Source organism: Grampus griseus (genome assembly GCF_964374135.1).
Source record: "Grampus griseus genome assembly, chromosome: 10".
In the NCBI taxonomy this organism is placed as follows: Eukaryota; Metazoa; Chordata; class Mammalia; order Artiodactyla; family Delphinidae; genus Grampus; species Grampus griseus.
In genome coordinates this window covers 80,854,168-80,877,580 of record NC_139004.1, presented here as the reverse complement: position 1 = coordinate 80,877,580, position 23,413 = coordinate 80,854,168, and the positions used below count along the sequence as shown (strand labels likewise).

At 46.5% G+C, this 23,413-nt stretch overlaps 1 protein-coding gene across 1 annotated transcript in view; it reads left to right on the top strand.

Annotated features, from left to right (window-relative positions):
* Positions 1 to 22,097: 22,097 nt before the first annotated feature.
* LRIG1 (leucine rich repeats and immunoglobulin like domains 1) overlaps positions 22,098 to 23,413 on the top strand; it is a gene marked incomplete at its 5' end in the record, with an annotated part of 119,135 nt that continues 117,819 nt past the window's right edge. Inside the window, one exon of the mRNA XM_082662610.1 lies at positions 22,098 to 22,327. Within this exon, the coding sequence (XP_082518736.1) occupies positions 22,098 to 22,327 (230 nt within the window). The remainder of the gene's footprint in view (positions 22,328 to 23,413) is intronic.

The window sequence follows — 23,413 nt, the reverse complement described above, 5'->3', positions numbered from 1 at the left end:
TGAAAGGAGTCAATGGAAAGTGTACATTTCTGGCACCTAGTGAGTAGAGTAGTCAGTAAATGTTAGCAATTATTATCATTTTTATTATTTTCTTATGGTTTCTTAGGGTGCTTTCCCTAAAGAACTAAGTTTCTGGGAATAAAGAAAAAACAAAGGCATGAAGAAAAGGAAGAAGGAAGAAGAGGGAGAGAGAGAAAGAAGGAGGAGGAGGAAGAAGACGGAAAATCATGAAAGATTCAGAAGAGACAAGAGGATAAGGGACATCAGTGCAGATGCTCCAGGGGCTCTGGTGTGGGTCAGAGATGGCTTCTCAGAGGACGCTGGCCTTAAAGGGTTTCACCTTAGACACTGAATATGTAAATGGACAATGGCAAGACCAGATGTGTCAGTAGAATCCTGACCTACAACGTCTGCAGCAACCACACTAGGAAGCCTAATCACAGCCTCTAATTGCATGACCAGTTCAGGAAACCAGAGCACAACCTCTTTAGTCATGGGCCCAGGACAGTCAAGACTCAGTCAGTGACGGCCAACATGTCTATTTCTTGCCCCCGCTCCCAGCTCAGGAGTAACCCGAGAAAGCCAAGTATGCTTTCAAACCACATAAACTGCCCCACTTCCAGTTAATTGCCCCCACCTTTCCCGTGCCAACAGCCTCCCATCAGGGTCCACCTAAAGCCTTCCCTTTCCCTCACTCTAAAAATTTGCCCCTCTCCTAAGAGCCTTTGAGTCTCTGACAAATGCAAGTGATGGTGGCTGCCTGCCTCGTGTGTTAGTTTCCTAGGGCTGCCATAACCAATTACCACAAACTTGGAGGCTTACAACAACAGAAACTTATTCTGTCACATTTCTGGAGGCTAAAAGGCCTAAATCAAGGTATCAGCAGGGCCACGCTATCGCCAAAGGGCCTAGGGCAGAATCTGTTTCACGCCTTCTCTTAGCTTCTGGTGTTGCCGGTAATCCTTGCTGCTCCTTGGTCTGTACGTGTGTCACTCCAATCTCTGTCCCCATCGTTAGGTGGTATTCTTCCTCCGTGTCTCTCGCTGTGTCTTTTCTCATCTTCTTGTAAGGACACCAGTCATATTGGATTAAGGGCCCACCCTGCTTTAGTCTGACTTCACCTTAACAAATTACATCTGCAATGACTCTGTTTCCAAATAAGATCACACTCTGAGGTTCTGGGATAGATGTGAATTTGGAGGGGTGGGGGAAGGCGGACACTACCAACCCAGTCCACCTTGTTACAGACAACTCTAAATAAATAGACATTTATTTCCACATGACACGTGAGGACGAAAGCTAAGGGTTGACAGGTTAAAGGGGGAAGATGGTAGGGAACACATAGGGCATGTAGTGTGGTAAACTATCTGCCGTGACAAGCAGTCCCCAAAGTTTAGTGGCTTAATACTCCAGGTTTATTCCTCACTCATATCGTAGTTCATTGGAGGGGCAGGGGTGCAAGGGTCCAGCACTGACTTGCTTAGGGAGCCAGGCTTTTCCATCTTAGACTCATTTCTACTCATCGTTCATTGGTCTGAACTTAGTGAGACCACACCTGTTCTAAGGGAGGCAAGAAGATGTAGCATAGCTGGGTGCCAGGAAGAAGAGAACGTATTGGTGGTGGCCTGCAGCCCGGTGCAGGGAAGGGAAAGGCTCATCTCTGTTCACACTCCCCTCCCCTATCCTATGGCCAGAGGCACCAGGAACCCTAAACTGCAAGCTTCATGAGGGACTCCTCTGAAGGCTGCTCTCTAAACTGTGCCTACCTCCCAACCCATTCTTTCCATGCTTCCCTTATCAGTATGACACTGAGCAGTTCATAAAGGATAATTCCTCTGAGGGAGCGTTTACCAAGAGACCTAGATTTCCCCCAAAGGAATGAATCTCTAATGGTAAAATCACAGCTCTTGGAAGTAAGACTGCAGGGTGGAGTTAGGGAAGAAGATCACAGTGAGTAAAGACCTTTGTCCTTACCTGAGGGTTGGACCAACCAGGAGGGCACTATCAGAAGGGGCTTAGTGATCAGGTAGATGGCCTTTAGACAGACCCCAGTTTGATCCCCAGCTTAGGCATTTACTAGCTGTGTGAACTAGCACCTGTTTCTTTAACATCTCTGATCCTTGGTGACCTCATCTATTAAATGGGGCAAAAAAGACAACTTACTTCATTGACTGCCTCTGAGAATTTAAGTAAGTAAATAATTAAGAATTAATTATGTACCCAATTAACAATAGCCATTGGTAGCCAGCAAGAGTAGCTTGATTTTTTTCCAATGATGATGAAACTTACATTCAATTCCCAGTTCTAATTATCAAAATACCTAATTATATTATCCAACACATGCATCCTTTTGCTCAGGTGGGAACTCCAAGCTGGGGGATCCTCCTGTCTTCATCCTTGTATTACACTCCTACTCACTTCCCTCATCCATCAGCCTAGTGCCTTGTATGTAGTAAATGCTCAATAGAAGCTCCATTAAAGCTCCAGACCCTAAGGAACAAGAAAGTGATCCTGAATCATTTTAATGACTTATAATTAATGTGATGAATGAGACATGGTCAGTGCTTTGAGTTACTGCTGCTGGGCTCTCTGTCAAAGAGACAGCAGATCTTTTTTTTTTTTATAACATCTTTATTGGAGTATAATTGCTTTACAATGGTGTGTTAGTTTCTGCTTTATAACAAAGTGAATCAGTTATACATATACATATGTTCCCATATCTCTTCCCTCTTGTGTCTTTGACCCTCCCTATCCCACCCCTCTAGGTGGTCACAAAGCACCGAGCTGATCTCCCTGTGCTATGCGGCTGCTTCCCACTAGCTATCTATTTTACGTTTGGTAGTGTATATATGCCCTTGCCATTCTCTCACTTCGTCCCAGTTTACCCTTCCCCCTCCCCATATCCTCAAGTCCATTCTCTAGTAGGTCAGTGTTTTTATTCCCATCTTGCCCCTAGGTTCTTCATGACCTTTTTTTTCCCCTTAGATTCCATATATATGTGTTATGATACAGTATTTGTTTTTCCCTTTCTGACTTACTTCACTCTGTATGACAGACTCTAGGTCCATCCACCTCACTACAAATAACTCAATTTTGTTTCTTTTTATGGCTGAGTAATATTCCATTGTATATATGTGCCACATCTTCTTTATCCATTCAGCTGTTGATGGACACTTAGGTTGCTTCCATGTCCTGGCTATTGTAAATTAAGCTGCAATGAACATTTTGGTACATGACTCTTTTTGAATTATGGTTTTCTCAGGGTATATGCCCAGTAGTGGAATTGCTGGGTCATATGGTAGTTCTATTGTTAGTTTTTTAAGGAACCTCCATACTGTTCTCCATAGTGGCTGTATCAATTTACATTCCCACCAACAGTGCAAGAGGGTTCCCTTTTCTCCACACCCTCTCCAGCAGTTATTGTTTGTAGATTTTTTGATGATGGCCATTCTGATCAGTGTGAGATGATATCTCATTGTAGTTTTTTTTTGTTTTGTTTTGTTTTTGCGGTACACGGGCCTCCCACTGTTGTGGCCTCTCCCGTTGCGGAGCACAGGCTCCGAACGCGCAGGCTCAGCGGCCATGGCTCATGGGCCCAGCCGCTCCGTGGCATGTGGGATCTTCCCAGACCGGAGCACAAACCCATGTCCCCTGCATTGGCAGACGGACTCTCAACCACTGCGCCAATAGGGAAGCACTCATTGTAGTTTTGATTTGCAGTTCTCTAATGATTAGTGATGTTGAGCATCCTTTCACGTGTTTGTTGGCAATCTGTATATCTTCTTTGGAGAAATGTCTGTTTACATCTTCTGCCCATTTTTGGATTGGGTTGTTTTTTTGATATTGAGCTGCATGAGCTGCTTGTAAATTTTGGAGATAAATCCTTTGTCAGTTGCTTCATTTGCAAATATTTTCTCCCATTCTGAGGGTTGTCTTTTCGTCTTGTTTATAGTTTCCTTTGCTGTGCAAAAGCTTTTAAGTTTCATTAGGTCCCATTTGTTTATTTTTGTTTTTATTTCCATTTCTCTAGGAGGTGGGTCAAAAAGGATCTTGCTGTGATTTATGTCGTAGAGTGTTCTGCCTATGTTTTCCTCTAAGAGTTTGATAGGAGACAGCAGATCTTAACTTTGGAATCCTGCATTTAGGCATTGCTGCCTTTGCCCTAATGTCCACAGGGCCCTTTGGGACTTCGCTGTTTGAAATAGACGCTCAGAGGACACAGCATCCAGCACTCAGCCTCAGCTTCAGGCCTCTAGGGTAGAACCATGGCAGTGATTTTTCTTTAACAAATTCCCCATCAACCTGAGAATCCAGTGTGGTAAAGTCCAAAGGGGACTAACGGTACCTGGGAAATGTGACCATCACGTGTTTAGCCCTCACCGGGCTGCTCACCGGGAGTTGCTGAAACCCACTCTCATCCAACTTTCAGTGGACAATTGGGAGGATAGAGGCCCCTCCCATGGGCTCTCAGTGGAACGGAAAAATTGCTGCTTAAGATTGAAAGATTGTGGCTTAAGGAAAACTTCCCTCGAATAGGTGAACCTCACAGTGTTCGCCCATCCGTGCTGCTTGGTTGACCCTGAGGGCGTCAGGGGAACCTTCTGCTGTGATCGTGGGACCCAGTGACCCTGGTCATAAAAGTCTTAACAGCACAAGTTTGTTCTCTTGTGTATGTGCTGGGGCCAGTTTGTAAGGAGTCCCTTTCCTTCAAGCCCTGATGAGATACAGCATTCTAAGAGCTGCTTACTATCTTATTTATTTACATGAGAGAAAATCATGAGCCCTGGTTGTTTAAGCTTTTCATAAGGAAATGTGGAAATCCTTAGTTTAGCCCGAGATGAAATTTTTGCTCTCTGAAAAAGAAGTGGCCTGGCTCCAAGAATTATGGGCATTATTCAATTGTAGCCATCCTTGGTACTTAGGAAACTCTATTCTATTCTAGATAAGAGAAATCAAGTAGTTGTTGGCTTTTTGTTTTTGTTTTTGTTGTTTTCTATGACTTAACCACTCCTGTGCAGAGTGGCTGGGTGGTATTCTATCTCTGCAGCCCCTGAGCTCAGCATAGCAAAAGGTTTGCAAGTGACCAGTCAAAGGAGCTGTGAGTTGTACGACTGGAGAGTTTTGTCTAGTGGTTTATCCAGGTTCTCAGTCTCTGAGTGTCTGAGTGCCAGTAGGAGCTGTTTAGACAGTGAAGAGACAGCAAAGAACACAGACCAGCTCCCTGCTCTCATGGAACGTGTATTCTAGCAGAGGGAGACCCACAATGAGCTATATACTGTATGAACAAGAACACCCCAAAATAGTACATTATTGAGTCGTTTTAAAAGGTGATGGGAGAGATATGAACAGAGAAGGGAGGGGGCCACTTGAGCTGGAGGCATCAGGAAAGGCCTCTGAGAAGCTGAGCTGAACTTGAGGTACAAAAAGCACTTCCCATGAGAAGATCTAAGGCAGAAGGCAGATGGCCCGTCACAAAAACCCTACCTGATAGCAGCTTTTGTGCACCCTGCCAGCTAAGAATAGATTTTACATTTTTAAATGGTTGGAAAACAAATTTAACTTTTTTAAACAAATTTTAAAAATATTTTGTGACACATAAAAATCATAGGAAATTCAAATTTCAGAGTCCATAAAGGTCTATCAGAACAAAGCCATGTCCACTTGCTTATACACCGTCTGTGGCCACTTTCATGCTACAGTGACAGACTTGAATAGTTACAACGGAGAACTGATGGTGCCCAAAGCCTGAAATATTTACTATCTAGCCTGTTACGGAGAAAGCGTGCTGACTCTGATCTAAAAGAAGAACATTCAGACAGAGGGACCCACACATGCTAAGTTGCCGTGCAGACTCGGGGGACGGTAGGGAAGCTGGATAAGGTGGAAAGATGATGTCAGAGAGGCAGAGACCAGATCCTATGGACCCAGGGTATTTTTGACATCTAACCATATGCTACCATATATTATGAGTAATATGCTTTTGTCTAGTCTCTACCCCAAACACTTTCAAGTTCCTGAAAGCAAGGCAATGCTTTCTAATTGTAAATGGACAAAATTCTGCCCCATCCTCCTTGACCTGCTTAGTCTGAGAGCTCATGAATCTTCCTCCTGCCTCCTTTCAAAACTCAAAGCAGTGGTTCTTCAACTGGAAACTAGATTAGAATCCCCGCTCCGCCACTTACTGATTGTGTGACCTTGAGCAGGTTACTTAACTTCTCTGTGCTGCAGTCTCCTCATTGGTAAAGTAGGGCTATTACTACCCAGCTTAAGGATTTCTGTGAAGCTTAAATGAGATAGTACAAAGAAAGCACTTAATGAGTGCTGCCATGAGCTGGTGCTAAAATTCTTTTCGGGTAAAAATGTCACTTGGCAAATGTGTATACCTGGCCCCGCCCCCCAGAGATTCAATTCAGTGGGTCTAGGGTAGGGCCCAGGAATCTGCCACGAGCTGTGTGAGCCACATATTAAAAACTCCCACCCCAGGGAGACAGGTGTGGGACCACCTGGCCTGGCCTAGAGCATTGATAATCACTGAATGGGTTGGCAGTCCGGGGGTGTGATTTTTTTTTTTTTTTTTTTTCCTATGGGAGTCCAAGTCTGAGATTAAACAAAGAAATGGAGGTGAAGGTAAAGGGAGGAGATGGGGTGGCCCTCAAACCCACCCTGCTCTGTGAAAATAATATTAAGTACTCCCCCATGGTAGGCAGGGGGCCTGTGCAGATTAAGTTGGGTATAGAAAAAGAGTTCTCTTCCTTAATTCTCTGTGAATCCAGGAATCTCTGTGGGTTTATTGCCACCCTTATCCTGTGGATGACGGTCCTTGTATTGTACTTCACAGGGGAGATATTACAAAGGGAGACAGGGCTTCCTCCCCCCCTCCCCCATTAGTCACAGCCACAGGGGCCAGGAAGGTAAATGAGTGAGGCATTAGGGAGTGGTGAGGATTGTGGTGAACCAGAGAGCACAGGCTGCACCTCAGGGCCTAGTGGCTCTTCCTCGCCAGCCAATTGTGGTCACACAGGAATGCAGACCGAGAATGGGCAGAGAATCCTATTTTCCAAACGAAGCCAGATATCCAGATTTTTCTGCAATATATTCCCAGTAATAAATGTTGGCAAGTAATTTCGTTTTTTTAAAACTCCCATGTGGGCCAAACAAAACACATCTGCTGGCCGGATCCAGCCTGTGGGTGGGCCTCCAATTTGCAAACTCTGGTCTAGACTGAATAATTCAAGCTTTGGGACCTGTACCCCGACTCCCATCCTACCCCTTGGCCTGGTGGAGGCAAAGTATCTCTCCTAAGGTAGTGGCTCTCAACCCTAGCTACACATTAAAGTCACCAGGGAAGAGAGAAACTATGTACTGATGCCCAGCTCCACATCCGGAGCTTCTGATTTAACTGGGCCAGGTAGAGCTCCCCAGGGAATATGCAGTCAGATTTGAGCATCCCCACGCAAGGGCAAGAGCAAAGGGGTGTATTTGGAGAAGGAGATGGTCTTGGGAGGAGAGTGCCCAGAAGTCTGAAAAACAAAGCCAGGCTAGAAACCCCTGTCAGGGTGTGAACTTTCTGTGCCTCCCCCTGCTCTATGTAACAGTCATGTAAACAGCTATGAAGAATATGACATTACTAAAAGTTTTGTCTTCCTATTTCCATCAGATACCTCCAAGCCATCACTAAATTCTCACAGCCTCGTACAGGCAGTGGTGGTGATGGTGGGTTTGTGTGTGTAGGCGGGGAGGGCAGTAAGGGACAAGGTAAAGGCATCTTACTCCTTCCGCCCTCCCCCACTAACACCCACTCAGAGAAGCAGCATCCCCCCAATGGGGCTAAAGCCCAGGAGCTCCCAGGGACAGTAAGCCACCCGGCGGGAGGGAAGATTCTGCAACACGGAAGCTGTGTCAGGCTGCCAGAGCTGCAGAGTTAAGGCATACCACCCCCTTCCCCAATATTCCGGAGGAAAGTGACTGCTGAAGTTCGGATGAAGGGGGTTGACGCTTGAGCGATGAATATCTTTGCTACCTAGTGTTTGGCCAGAGGTAGCCTATGAATGCTTGTTGAAGGAATGGAGATGATAGAGATAGGGAAAGAGACAGAGAGAGAATATGGAGGGATCAATAACTGCCTTTCTAGGCAATTCTTTTTCTTCTCCCTCCCTCCCCATGAGCAAATAGGGAGTCTGTATGGGAACTGGGTCCACTAAACCTTGTTTTCCATTAGCTGCTGGGCTTTCCGGCAAGTTCACGACTTGCCAGGGTGGTTTCATACAAAGGCTTCACTCACATGTATTAATTGGCCCTTAACACACAGGAAGACACCAGTGAGTTTTTACAGTGTGTGGAGGGTTTTTGAACCAGGAACCAGATTCCTAGTTTCCCCTGCACCCACTCTTTTCCCTTTGAAGTCAACAGGAGCCCTGCTCAGGGTGTCTAGAGAGAAACAAGGATCTGATCTAAGTGAATTGTTAAGAAAATGCATTAAAGTGCTAAAGTAAGATTAAGTTACCCAGAGAAAATACACTCTGGCCAGAAGAAACTGCAATCAGAACCATCTGAAGGGGGTCTGAGAAAAGAAGAAAACGTATTTTAAAAATTCAGTTAATATGTTCAGTTGCCTCAAAGGAAATAAAGACCCATTGTCTTTTACATGTTTAAAAATGAATTGCCAATTAATGATGAGATTGGCAAATTGCTCTACAATTAAAAACATAGAAATGTTTGAGGCAATTAGAATAATTGTCATATGTTAATTATGGGTTGATGGGTTTTGCACGCTGCCAGCAATTACCTTTTGAGTCTGAGCTTTTCTGAACAGAGTCCAAATCCGTAAAGACATTGATAGAATAAGAACTGTCTTCCTCGTTGGCATGCCTGCCATATTTCCAGTGTCTTTTAAGGTATGTAATTATTTTTAATTAGGTCTCCAGAAGAAAAATTTTTAATATATGCTTTACTAGGTCATCCTTAACGAACCTTGTAACCAATATGAAAGGAGAGAGGTATAGAAGGAATTGGATGTCAGGCAAACCTTGGTTTAGATATTTACTAGCTGGGTTCTTTGGGCAAATTGCTTAGCCTTTCTGAATCTCAAAGTTAAAAGAGGAAAATATATACCTTACAGGGCTGCTGGAGGTTGATATTTATGTATCCCCACGTATTGTGCCTGAGGCAAAGCAGATGCTCAATAAAATTAGTTATTGTTTTTCTAGAAATAGTGGCAAAAGCATCTCAAGCCGGGATATCCTTTCAACCATTTCATTAGAGTAAAATCCTTGCAGTTACTATTCTTGCAACTAGGACTGTCATATGTGACCGTTCAGGTTATGCCTTGCACAGCTTCTAGGGTAGTCATTGACCTGGAAGTCTTTGTGAATAGTGCCCCCTGGGGTTGTGCAGTGTACAACCTTCACAACTCTACATGGACGCTCTGCTTACACCCAGGATCCTAAACTTAAATCCTTTTTAATCTTTGGTCTTTCGATAAACATGTCCTGTTTATGTACATGAGACCTTCCCCCAGTTGGGCTTTTTTCAGCAGTCTTTGTCAGAGGGTAACAGATTTCCACCTGCAGGCCTAATCTGGCCTGCAGCCTGTTTTTGTAAGTAAAGTTTTATTGGAGTGTAGTTAGACCTGTTCCTTTATGTATCATCTATAGCTACTTTTGAGCTACAATGGCCCAGTAGAGTAGTTGCAAGAAAGACTCTATGGCCCACAAAGCTGAAAATATTTACTGTCTGTCACTTTACTGGGAAAGTCTGTTGACCTCTGGTGTTGATGACCGTCTAGCCAAATATCTGTTTATCTTAATTCCAGGGAAAGTTAATGGCTGATGCCTGTTTTGTTTGTTTGTTTGTTTGTTTTACTCTCACACTTACGTTGCTGGGGCAGGAGGTGGGGTAGATGTTTTTCTTGATCCTAGTTGCCACTTCCAGACCATTCTCCTTCCTCCTTCTCCCAAATCCCTACAGCTCTGAAACTCATGATTTTAGATTCTCTCATCCACCCCCACCCGCCTTGAGGCAGTCATCTACCGATCCCTGAAAATGTTAGCTCCCGGCTCACTGTTACTCTCTCAATAATCTTCCCATTGTAATTCTTGGTAATTGTCATAATCATTTTCATAAAAGATCATAAATGATCTTTCCATTATCTTGGCCTCTCAGGTCTTAAATCAGATCACCTCCAATGATTTTGCTTTTATTCAACGTTCAACCGTGTCTGGAGGGCTAGACCTCTGTCTTCCACACGCTCTCAGCTGCTGACTCCCGTGGTCATTTCCAGCCTAGTCTTTGCCAACTAGAGCAACCCCTGCCCAATCAGGCTTCTCAGCTCACTTCCTGTAGCCCTCTGACTTCAATGACTTCCAAACCCTGGGATGTATTCCACTGATGCTACACCACCCTTTTCACAGTCCCTCACCCCTTTCTATCTTCACATCCCTTACTGCCTCGCTTACACATCATCATGGCCTATAATTACTCTTTAGCATAGAGTCTCAAGTCCCCCTGCCCCTTCACTGCTTCATAACACGCTTCCAGCAAAGCCTGAGTCCTGGTGATGTCCAGTACTGGACCAGACTACAGCTGAGCACAGGAATTGGACTGATGAGACACATATAGCTGCGGCCACTTTCATTCATGCCCTCTAACCTCGAGTGGACATTTATGTTCCCTGGTCATCCCTCACTCCCACTCTCGTAGATGATTTTTTCATGCCTTGTCATGGCTCACTGAACTTCAAACACCTCCACCTGTATTCTCTTTCTCAGTGCTCTTGCCTCCTGTTTCACGAAGGAAAAGAAGCCTCCGCAGACTTCCAGCAACAAAGCTACTTGCTTCTTTGCCGTATAATCTGCCTTCCAGCTTATTTAAGGCTCCGTGGTCCTAGCTAAGATCAACCTCTCCATTTTTCCACTAGAGTCCATCCCCTCTTGCCTATTCAAAAATATCTGAATTCTTGAATTCAAATCTCCACATTTCTCCCCTTCCTTAGTATATTATTTGTTCTTCCCATTTTATACAACAATATTTCCATCATTGCAAATATCATGTTATTCCTCTCATCTTTTGATTCTCTTTCCCTCTTCAGCCACCATCCATTATTCTGTTCCCCTTTAGAGCACAAGTTCTCAGAACTATTATCTATCCTCATGGTGCCCAATTTTAACCTTCACTTCTCTCCTTAACATTCTCATCATGCTTTGTTACCTTTACTCCACCCAAAGGGCTCTTGCCAAGGCGACAGATGAAATCTGTATTGCTAAATCCAGCAGTCAGTTTGTAGTTCTCCCTATGACCTTCTGAAAGTATCTGACGTGGCTGACTGTTTCTTCCACTTAGCTTGCAGAACATCATGTTCTCCTCGGGGAGGGGGTGTCTCAGTCATGGCTAAGAACAATCTAAAAGAGCCTGAGGTGCATCTGGGTTGACTGTATGGAGTGCAAGAGGAGACTCCTTTTATAGAAGCCTCATCCATGTAAAATGGACGCTTTATCTGAAACACAATGGCCCTCTTGTTCCTGTGATGCCCCTAGTGGCTAAGAGGGACGTGGGGTGGAGGGATGGAGGTGGGGAGAAGGGTGAGCCCTGAGTTGAGTCCTTAGGAGCTTGTGACCTTGACCAGGTTACCTATAATGTCCAAGCCTCAGGTTTCATATTGGTAAAGTGTAGATGGGAATACCTACTACATAGGCTTGTTGTAAAGAATAAATGAATTTGTGTTAGAGAAAGCCTGGGATCCTAATTACAAACTAAAATGCCTGTCAGGGTGGGCAGGAAGGAAATATAAATTAAGACAGTCAGCAGATGCCTAACCCCTAAAGGCAGGTCATATTTAAAACTTGAAAATAAACACACCAGGTCAAATAAATCAAGTTTGGTCCACCTTTTTACTGGGCTGGTGGCTGAGACACGGTGGGTATTCAGTTAATATTAGACCCCCTTTCTTTTGGAAACTCACCTTGATCAGTCAGTCATTCAATCAACCTACTGTGTTTCACGCCCATGACATTCATTCAACACATCTGTCCTCAGCCCCCTCCGTGCCAGGCACCATGCAAGGTCAAGTGGTGGTCCCTTCTCTCAGGCTCCATTTCTACTATTACAGAGGCTGACTGACAAATTGTGAAAATAATTGCGAACTGTGAAAAGTGTTATAAAGACAAACAGAGGGATGCGATTGAAAGGAAGAAAGTGGAAGAGGAGCTGGGAGTCCACTGTAATAAAAAGGAAGTGTATGAGAGTGGTGGCTGAGAGCTTGAGTTCTGGTCTCATTTCCTGGCCCTGTGACCTTAGGCAAGTTCCTTTTCCTTTCTGTGCCTCAGTGTGCTCCAGGCAGGCCTCGTTTTATTGAACTTCACTGTATTGCACTTTACAGATACTGTGCTTTTTACAGATTGATGGTTTGTGGCAACCCTGTGTCAAGCAAGTCTGTTGGTACCCTTTTTCCGACAGCATTTGTTCGCTTCATGTCTCTGTGTCACGTTTTGGTAATTCTCTCCATATTTCAGACTTTTTCATGACTGTTACATTTGTTACAGTGCTCTGTGATCACTGACCTTTGACGTTAGTACTATGACTCACTGAAGGCCCAGATGATGGTTAGTGTCTTTTAGTAATAAAGTATTTTTTACTGAAGGTATGTCCATTGTTTTTTTAGACATAAGGCTATTACACACTTAATAGGCTACAGTATAGATAAACATCCCTTTTCTTTTTCTTTTCCACTATGGTTTATTACAGGATATTGAATATAGTTCCCTGTGCTACAAAGTAGTACCTTGTTGTTTATCCATTCTGTATATAATGGTTTGCATCTGCTCATCCTAAACTCCCAATCCATGCCCCCACCCCCTCTGGCAACCACAAGTCTGTTCTCTAAAACGTCACTTTTATATGCACTGGAAAGCCAAAAGTTCACGTGACTTGCTCTATTGAGGTGGTTGGGACCTGAACCCGCATTATCTCCAAGGTTTGCCCATATTTTATAAAATGAAGATCGTAATAGTTCCTACCTGATAGGACTATTGAGAGGATTAAGTAAGTTAATGCATTTAGAGCACTGAGGTCATTCACTAGCGCATAGTCGGTACTCAGGTAAATTAGCTATAGGGCAGGCAAAATGTTCTAGATGTGAATTTGAAACCTAAGGTTCTAGTAAGGTGACCAACTTGTCCTGATTCACCTAGAACTTTCCCTGTATTAGTGCTGGAAGTCATGTTCCCCAGGAAACCCCTCAGTTCTGGGCAAATCTAGATGGTTGGTCACACTAGGTCTACTTCCAGCCTCTAACTAGCTGTGTGACTTTGAGGCCATCTTATGCCTTCCCTGGGTCTGTAAAATGAGTTCAGACCAGATGGGTGGTTCTCAAACTTCATCACGTATGAAAACCTCTTGTTGTTAAAACATGGGAGGCTGAGCCCCACCCCAGAGTTTCTGATCCAGCAGGTCTGGGGTGGATCCTGACCCACGGCACTAGATGGTCACGAAGGTCCGTTTGTCTTCCAACAGTCTGTGATTCTGTGTTTGCTTCCTGTGAGCCGCTCATGGTCTTTATGGGAAAACGAGGTTCATGTACAGAAAACCATGCATTCCGTCAGTGAGTCATTTATTCCCTCAGCGCTGTTTCTTGAACACCTGCTGTTTATCCGGTACTGTTCTAGCTGCTGGAGGTACTGTTCTAGCTGCTGGGGGTCTTGTAGTCCACAGCACCACAGCTTGTTGCGGTAGGGAGTCGGCTAGGTGGGCTTTGTACCCTCACAGCCCTGCCCCTCCCAGAGGTCAGGCACAGTAAAGACTCTTAAGGAATGAGACCTGGAAAACAGTGTAAGATAACACAAAGAAGCAGTAAGCTCTGCCTTACAGACCTTAAAGGTAAGCATACAGCCACCTGGGGGCGGGGAGGGGTAAACTAGTCTGTGCCCAAGAGCTACAACCCCCTACCATCCTCACCCCTTCTGAACATCCACACCCTAACTCCCTACCTCAGTGTCAGTTTTATGGCCGGGACTCCATTTTTTGAGATTCATCCATTTGTCTCTTATGAAAAATAAGGTAAACCCTTTAAGCCTTATTTGATTTTTTTCAGGAAGAATAGGATAGGAATTCCAGGATTTCATCCTTTCAGTGATTTTATTTTGCTGCCAGCCACATGGGAGAAGCTATCTTTTATAAATAAGCAGATAGTCTGCATTTCTCTCGTACGAATTTCCAAGCGGGGAGGAAGGGAGCTCGTTTGGTGGCCTGCTGCAGAGCCAGAATATTTATTACCCAAGAAGTTTTGTTCAACCGCGTCAGCCGGTTGGTGTGTTGCGTTCAATCAAAGGTCCTGACAAACATGCAGGGAAGGTCAACTAATAACACTAAGTTTTCTGGACACTCCTAATGACAGGTTTATTTGATTAGACTTTATTCCCCCCTCCCTCCCATCTGCTCACGTTTTATTGCATGTCCACTTAGCCACATTTGTTGTTTCACATACCTACGACTGCAGAACCCAGCACCCCAAAAGTTCGTGGCTTAAAACAAGGTCTGTTTTTATTGGTTCCCATTTTTGTGGGTCAGGAACTTGGGCTAGGTTCAGTGGGGATGGCTTATCTCTGCTCATGTGGTGCTCACACATGTCAGAACCGGCATGGTGTCACTTCCACCACATTCTGTTGGTCAGATGAAGTCACAAGACCATCGCAGATTCAGGGAGGGAGGGAGCATTTACTCCACGTCTTGATGGGAGAAATTATTGGTGACCGTTTTTGCAATATCCTTGCCTTCTCTGAATCTTAGTTAATGCACTTCAAATAAGACAAAACAGTGGTTTTTTTGGTGAGGGGGTCTTGTTTTTGATTTATAGCATCTAAATCCACAAGAGTGTCAGAACTCCCTCAGGGAAATAAGGATATTTAAATGATTACCTAAAGAATGTAGCTCATGGATAAGAATGACAGTGAAAAGCGTATAATATGTCTGGCTATACGTTTATGATAAATTTGAAATGTGTCAAAAACCCAACTGTCCTTTTGGAAACAAATATAACAGGCCATAAAATTCTCCAAATGCTTCTTATTAGCCTGAACGCATCTCAAAGAAAAAGAGAATTGAACGGCACGAGAGGATTTGACCAAAAATCTCATGGGCAGCAGATGTTTTGAATGGTCTTTAGTTGAGGGGCAATAATGCCAACCACATGCCTGCCTATATTTTGGAAATTATTTTACTAAGGGCTTGTGAAAATATGGAAAATGTACACACAAGCACATAAAAATGCATAAAGTGTGAAGAGTATGGTCTATCCTTGTGGCAGCAATGGGAAAGACAGTCACAGGAGGTGTGTGTGTGTGGGATGTATAAGGTGACCTGGTGCTTCTTAATCCTTAAATGTGCAAACGAATCACCTGGGGACCTTGTTTAAAAGCCGATCCTGATCCAGTGGGTCTGGGATGGAAGCTGAGATTGGAGTTTCTGACGAGCTTTAGGTACGTAGATGCATGGATTTGAAGAGAAAGATTATACACGATGGTGGACAAGGGGGTGCACAATACGTTTCCTTCTTTACAGAGCAGGTAGAGGTCAGGCACCAAATGTTGCCTCTATGCCTACCATGTGCCTGAAACCGGGCTAAGACTCAGGCTCTGAACTTAATGAGCTGCCAGTCTAGAAGGAGTGATAAACACAAAACATTATTCCAATAGAGAGTGCTGAGAGAGTGGTGGGTTAACTGTGATTCTGCTGAGTTAACTGTTAATTAGCAGAGGCTTTGAGCTCCTGAACCACTAACGAGGATGTGGCTTGGGTTAGTTGATTGACTAGAGTCTTGGGATCTTCATCTATAAAATGATCTTTCCAATGCCTGCCTCCTAGAATCCATATGTGACTTGAGGGAAATTAAGCCATAAAGTGAAATAATGCCTCACGCATAGTAAGTGCTCAGTAATGATTAACTTTTATTATTATAGAAGTCCTGCCATGTATGGTGGAGGAAAAGGCCAGTATATTTATCTTTAAAATTTTGTGCTTATTAATCAGAGAGGAAGTTCAGAAAAGCAATTCACCAGTATGGAAAAGGAAAGAAATTATGTCCATTCTCACAAGATCCTTGAGAAACAAGCGTCATGACCCATCTCCTAAGACATCTACTGAATGTAAAATGTGTGTGATGGTGGTTGAAACGGAACTTTGATTTAAGGTTCCACTTATTCTTGACCCTGTGAGACCTTGACACATCATTTAACCTCAGCTTTCTCATCTGTAGAGTGGGAACAGTAATAACTGTCATTGGGGGCTTCCCTGGTGGCACAGTGATTGAGAGTCCGCCTGCCGATGCAGGGGGACACGGGTTTGTGCCCCGGTCTGGGAGGATCCCACATGCCACAGAGCGGCTGGGCCCGTGAGCCATGGCCGCTGAGTCTGCGCGTCCGGAGCCTGTGCTCCGCAATGGGAGAGGCCACAGCAGTGAGAGGCCCGCGTACCGCAAAACAACAACAACAACAACAAAAAAAAACTGTCATAGTCAGGGCTTCTTTGGTGGCGCAGTGTTTAAGAATCCGCCTGCCAATGCAGGGGACACGGGTTCGAGCCCTGGTCCGGGAAGATCCCACATACCACGGAGCAACTAAGCCCATGTGCCACAACTACTGAGCCTGTGCTCTAGAGCCCACGAGCCACAACTTCTGAGCCCGAGTGCCACAACTACTGAAGCCCACACGCCTAGAGCCCGTGCTCCGCAACAAGAGAAGCCACCGCAATGAGAAGCCCACACACCACAACGAAGAGTAGATCCAACTCGCCACAACTAGAGAAAAGCCTGCCCGCAGCAACAAAGACCCAACGCGGCCAAAAATAAAAATAAATTAATTAATTATAAAAAATAACTGTCATATTCAAAGTTTATGAGGCTCAAATGTCATAACGGATCTTTGGTGTCCTCAGAGACGGCTTGAAATCTTGGCCTCATTACTTATTAGCTTGTGTGGCCTCGAGCATTTTTCTCAGCTTCTACCTCAATGAAGAAAGTACCTAAAGCACTCTGCCAAATGACAGATACAGAATAAGTGCTCTGTAGATGACAGCTGTTGTTATGATGTGACCTTGCTTTGAAAAATATAAGGTATATGACTTCATGAAAATTATTATTATAAGTTATGATAAATGTGCTGTTCTTTTTGTTTGTTTGTTTTGCGGTACGCGGGCCTCTCACTGTTGAGGCCTCTCCCGTTGCGGAGCACAGGCTCCGGACGCGCAGGCTCAGCGGCCATAGCTCACCGGCCCAGCTGCTCTGCAGCATGTGGGATCCTCCCAGACCGGGGCACGAACCCGTGTCCCCTACATCGGCAGGCGGACTCTCAACCACTGCGCCACCAGGGAAGCCCAATGTGCTGTTCTTTCTATACATTGAGGTGTTGCTTCTGAGTTGCTGGTAGTAAAGCATAAACTTTGATTTCCAGCCCCCCTCCTCTTTCACGTGTGCCTCCAGGTGATAACTGGAAAGGCAGCTGATTGGTAGTGAGAGGTACAGCTTCTGGTGATGATGTAATTACCCTTCTCTTCATCATTAGAGCAAAGAGGCTGCCTCTTACACTGATCATCGCTCCAGAATCTCAGAATTTTGAAATGCTCCTAGCTTTCGTAAAGTTTTTCTTTATTCTTTCAGTGAACCAGTTAAAATTGCAAGAACAAGCATGCAGGGTCTAGTTTGTGTTAGAAGGTAGACTCCAGTGGTTTGGGGCCCCTGGTTGATGCTGCTCTGTAGGAATGGAAGGGGACACTGGCAGGGGCCCAGATAAGCTTCAGGCATCGGCCATTCTTGCTGTGGACGTGCAGTGACTGCAGCCTGGCACCGTTTGGGCAGTGACCAATATTCCAGTAGCCAGAGATCGCACAATAAAGCATACGTCTCCCCACCTCCACCAAAGGGAAAATGTTGGGATGGGGAACAGAGAAATCTCCAAATTGTCTCGTCTTATATTCCATCTCTGGACTCGTAAGCTTCGTCTGTTACCTTGTCTACCCATCCTTGTCACTGACAGGAGTATTACGAGGAAGGAGTTAATGAGTACACAGCTTTATTTTCCTTGGAAGAGAGATACAAAACAGGCTCAAAGCAGGGCTGTCATCGCCCTGCAAGTCTTCAGGGGTTTTATAGGTAATTATTAACCCTTTGTGGCATGCCTGGGGGGAAAAACCCTCTATGCTGAAAACACCTAAAAGATTTCCCATCTATGGTATGTACCTGGACCCTCAATTTTTTTTCAGAGTTAAAATTCAATAATACCTTAAAAATAAGCCTTCAGTGTATGTCGCCCTAAACAGTTGATAAAGCCCCCCAGGTCCTATATCAAAATGGATCCTTCCTTAACTGTCTTAGTACTCAGGTCAGAAGTACGATTCTCCTTGTTTTCCATTTGAGAAAACTGAGGCTTCAAGAAAGGAAATAACTGGGCAAAGGTTTCATGGGTAACAAGGCTTGGCTAGAATCCAGGTCTTCTGAATACGGCCCTGGTGGTCTTTTCATGTACTGAACATGGTGTAAACTCTCTTCTTACAGAAAGCATGTCTGAATCTCAGCATTCTTTAAAACCATCAAATATCACCACCTAGAACTGTCATAAACCACCATGATTCGGTCCCCTGGAATTTGTGTTAAAAAAAAAAGTCCATGTGATCAATCTGCCTTCTTGTTATTTTGTCATTTGCTTGTCTCCTGCTTGGTCATTTCGGGCTATTTAGATTTGGGGTTTGTCTCTTACAGTGGGTTTAGGATGATTAACTGCTAGAGCTTCTGTTTTTAAGAGGGAGCCCTGCAGTGATTTTTGAGGGGGATTTGAGTCCATGCTGGCCCCTGGAGTTTGGTGTCTGGTAGATTAAAATGAATGGGAAAACCAAAAACTCCCTGGATGACCCCTTTAAGGAAAAAGTCACTCTTTAAAATTGGGAAAATGGCAGTGGAGGAAAATGAGGACCCAGAATGCCCAAATCAACTGTCACTTGGTGCTGAATGGACCAGTACTTGCTCTTTTATAAGCAGGGACAGAGACTCCCTTAGAAACTTGCCCTTGTTGTCATTCAGGTCTTCGTGATTTTAGGTTGTGGCCACAGGTGAATTCTCCCCTGAGCTCTCCAAGCCCACACTCTCCTTTCAGTCACAAGCAGGTTGCTAGTATATGGGCAAACTTCCATACATGGTATGGGGAGCAGACATGACTTCATGCTCTGCTGTAGACAAGGGGAACTGCCAAGGCTCAGGCGCCCAGTCCCTGCAAGTGTTCCTGCGTTTTGGTATCCTTCTCTCTGGCTGCGTGGTAACCAGACCACAGGGGCTGATTTAGATTTGTGAGCACATCTTTACCTTGCTGATTCTCAACTCCTATCCTCCTATCCTCCAAGGAAGCATCTCACAGGTGCACCCACAAGCATTTGGAAAAACATTTGACAATAAATTTCCATTTTACAATATCAATGATGGAACAAAGCTGAAAGATAATTTTAGGTCAACATCTCAAGGGGTTCAATGAGTTCATTTTATTTCTGCTGCAAATGCTGTTTCATCTGAGGTGGGGCAAGGCAGGTCTGACAGTTTCGTTTAAAGAAATGTTCGTGGGTATTCTGCATTAAGTTACTGTTTTGTGTTCTTCGGTCTTGAAAAATTTAAGAAACCTTGACATAGCGGACTACACCAATTTGGGGTCATTTAAATCCCATCCCTCCTCTTATTACTATTATTTTACCGAAAGGCATTACAACAGAGATATACTGCTTCTTGTCCAGGTGGAAGGTATATGTTTAATGTGGATCACAAATGAAACATAAAAGCTGGTTAAAGCCCTAGGTAGCATGGGTCAGGCGCAGCCTTTTTCTGATAATGTTTCTTGGGAATCACATTTGGATTGATTTACACACATATTTGAGCATTGTATTGGGCATTACTACTGAGATCATGTGGAGGGTGGGGGAAGGGAGGAAGGGAGGAAGGAAGGAAAAAATGAGGGACCAGTAGTTGACAGCGTAATAAATCAGAAGTGGGAGGGGGATAAAGAGGGGAAGGAGGGAATAAAAAGAAAGGAAACCAGCAACCCCTTGGCTACCAAGTCCAAACCCAATTTTGGTTAAAGAAAAGAGGTGCTCTCATGACTGAGGGAAATTTTAACATCTCAATTAAAGCAACCCCTTAGAATGTGTCAAAAATGGGACAAAACCCTTAAAAAATTTTTTTTTCTTTCAGAGGAACATCTCCCTTTCGTTTCTGTAACACAGAAGTCAGATTTCATTTGCTGGCACAGATGTTTTTCAACAGACATGACTTGCTTAATTTTCCTGACAATGTGTTCAGTTATGTTAGAGACTTGCATACTCTTGGGAAGGGGCATGAGACACCAGCAAACCCAAACGCGGATAGGAGCAGCTATATATCTTACTGTGCTAGTTTTTTAACTTTTGCAGTGTGTGTGTGTGTGTGTGTGTGTGTGTGTGTGTGTGTGTCCCCGCGCAGCGCCTGCTTTACTGTTTCAGTACACTGTCCTAACACTTGGTTACTATGTTCGGATCAGTAGGAGCCAAAGTTAGTAGCTTTGTAACAATTACTAGTTGCCTTTTTACTCTGTCTCTGAGGAGTACTCGATGTACTGCTTCTTGAAAACTGGCTTTAAAACGCTCTGATTTAAACAAACAAAGCAACCCCTTTGTCGAAGGCTGGAGTGTTTCCAGGAGTACCCTTCGATTCACCAGGGCGGAGGTGGGGGTGGGACTGTGTACACCTTTGAGATTCGGTTTCTGCATGCAGTACACATTCATTTTGGTAATCGAGGACATATTGCTGGATTTAAGAGGTCAAAAACAAGTCAGGAGCCGAGAAGAGCTCCAGGTTGTGAGAGAGGAAGGCGGCCACCCGTAATAAAATAACTAAAGATGCCCCCATCAGTAGGAAATTAGTGAAGTTTTAAATCTGCATCTTTGCTCCTAGTGGGCATCTGGAAAATGGGTGTGTAAACTTGCTGTCAATCGCTGGCCCTGTTTGCAGTCTGGGAAGGAGGGAAGAAACTTTTAGCCCCGACCGCTCCAAAGCGGGGGCTTTACCCTCTTTACCAACGTTCTTCCCTCCATTAAATGCAGAGGGAATACTTTTATTCCTCCTCTCCCCAGTGCGCATCCCCCTTCTCCATCATCAGTCAGCACGTCCCCTTTAAGAGCCGGAGGCCGTCTCTCCCTTTCTCCTCCCAGTCCCCCGCCCTTCACACCTTGGGTGGGAAAAGAGAGTGGGGCGGGGTGGCCCGAGAGGCAGGAGGGGCGGGATCATGGCGAGAGCTCCAATGGGCGTCCAAGCTGGCCGCCGTGGACCCCGTCAGCCAATGAGCAGCAGGCGGGGGGCGGGGCGGGGCGCTGTTGCAAAGCCTCCAACGTGGGCCGGCTGGAGGCCGCGGGGCAAGAAGCCCAGGGGGTGTGCGAGGGCTAGCGGCTGGGGGCGGGGCCTCGGGGATCGGCCGGGGCTGCGCCCCGGGGAGGCGAGCTGCTAGCGGTTGATTGTTCGGTTGCGAAGTGTGCGGGGTTCTCGCAGAGCGGAGGAGCCGTGCGGAGCCCGGAACTGCGTGCGCGCGCTCTGTCTTCGGCGCTGGGACAGCGAGGCGCACCGGGTCTTTGAAGCAGTGCGGGGTTGGCCGCGCCGTCCAGCCCGGAGTCTGCAGCTGGACGCTCGTAGCGGCGAGGAAGATGCCCACGGGCGCAGAGCTCCGGCTGCGAGCCTGAGCGCCTTCCTCGCAGCGGCGGCGGCACTTGGCGTGCACGGGGACTCCGAAGCTCGGCCAGGAGCGCGGCGGGAGAACGAGGAGTGCCGGCCAAGCACCCTTTGCCCGGATCCGTGGGGTTCGCAGCGGGCACGGGCGGGTCGGCCCGGATGGGCGCGGGGTTCGCGGCCCCCTGCGGGCGCTGCGGAGCGGCTCGGGCACCGGGGGCCCGCTGAACGCCGGAGTCGCCGCCGCAGAGAGAACTTGTGCCGGCGGCCATGTCCCGGCGCGGAGCCTAGTGCTGAGCGGAGCCCCCGCTGGCCCGCCCGCGCCTGCGGTCGACCCGGACCTCGCAGCCCCAGCGCCGGGAGTTCGCTGCGCGCTCCAGACAAGATGGCGCGGCCGGTCCGGCGAGCGCTCGGGGCCCCGCGCCGCTCGCCTTGTCTTCTCCTCCACTGGCTGCTGCTGCTGCTGGTGCTACTTCGGCTGGAGCCCGCATCGGCCGCGGCCGGCCCGCGGGCGCCCTGCGCTGCCGCCTGCACTTGCGCTGGGGACTCGCTGGACTGCGGCGGGCGCGGGCTGGCGGCGCTGCCCGGGGACCTGCCCGTCTGGACGCGGAGCCTGTGAGTGCCGCCCTTTCCGTCCTCCCCGCGCCCCGGGACGCTGTCACTTGGGGACGGGGCGGCAGGGGTGTTTCCCCGGGAAAGGGGTGCGGATTGAGTTGCTTGTATGTGAAGTTGAATGAGCGGGAAAACTGTTCGCCTGGGATCGTAGTGGTGGTCCTTGGGGGTCCGGAGGAGAGAGGGCGTGCGTGCGAAGAAGTCGGGATGGGAAAAGCGTGCGTCTCGTGAGGATCTGGATGTGCGCGAGCGTGGGTCTTGGGGATCTGGAGGAGGAAAGTGTACCTCGTGGGGGGAAGGATGTGATCGAGCGTGGGATTTGGGGTATGAAGGTGAGCGAGTGTGGGTCTTGAGGTTCTGGAGGAGAAGAAAGTGTCGTGGGGGTCTGGAGGTGAGTGAGCGTGGCTCCTGAAGGCCATCTGGGAGTTGGTGAGTGGGTGGGATTCTGGAGGTAAGAGAACGTGAGTAAAGAGTCAGGAGGTGAGGCTGTATGTCTGTGGGTGGAGAGTAGGAAACATCTGGAGGGGAGAGAGTGAGGAAGTCTGTCTGGGGGTCCCCGGGTGTTTCTTTTTTTCCCTTCTGTAACCCAACTCTCTGTTGTCTGAGCTGCTTGGCCTTCCAGTGGGTAATGAATGAAGGTGACTTTTGCCTCCAGTCTTCCATTTACATTATTTATTAGTGAGAGTGTGTGTAGCCGCCTCCTCATCTCCCCGGGACCTTGGTGGCCCGACTTGGCTCAGGCCCGGGGCAGAAGGACATCCTCTGAGCCCTTCCCTGGAGGACCCCCTGAGTTATCGGGCTTTGAGAGTTCCTGGAGATCTGTGACTGCTGGAAGTTGGTCCTTTTCCACCTGGTTGGCATTTTAGGGAACTGTGTTCCAGACCCTTCCTGTCTGTTCCCTAGGGGACTCATTGGGCTTGACGATCCAGTGGAGTGGGGCCCATCCTCTAGCATTTCTCCTCTATAAACGGTGCAAATTAGTTTTGGAGTATTGCTACTTTGGAAGAGAGTGCCAGGCTCTGGGTTGATTTAAGCAGAGTGTGTTTTACCCGCAAGAGGCTCTTTTCTGTGCTGTCCAGATTTTGGCCT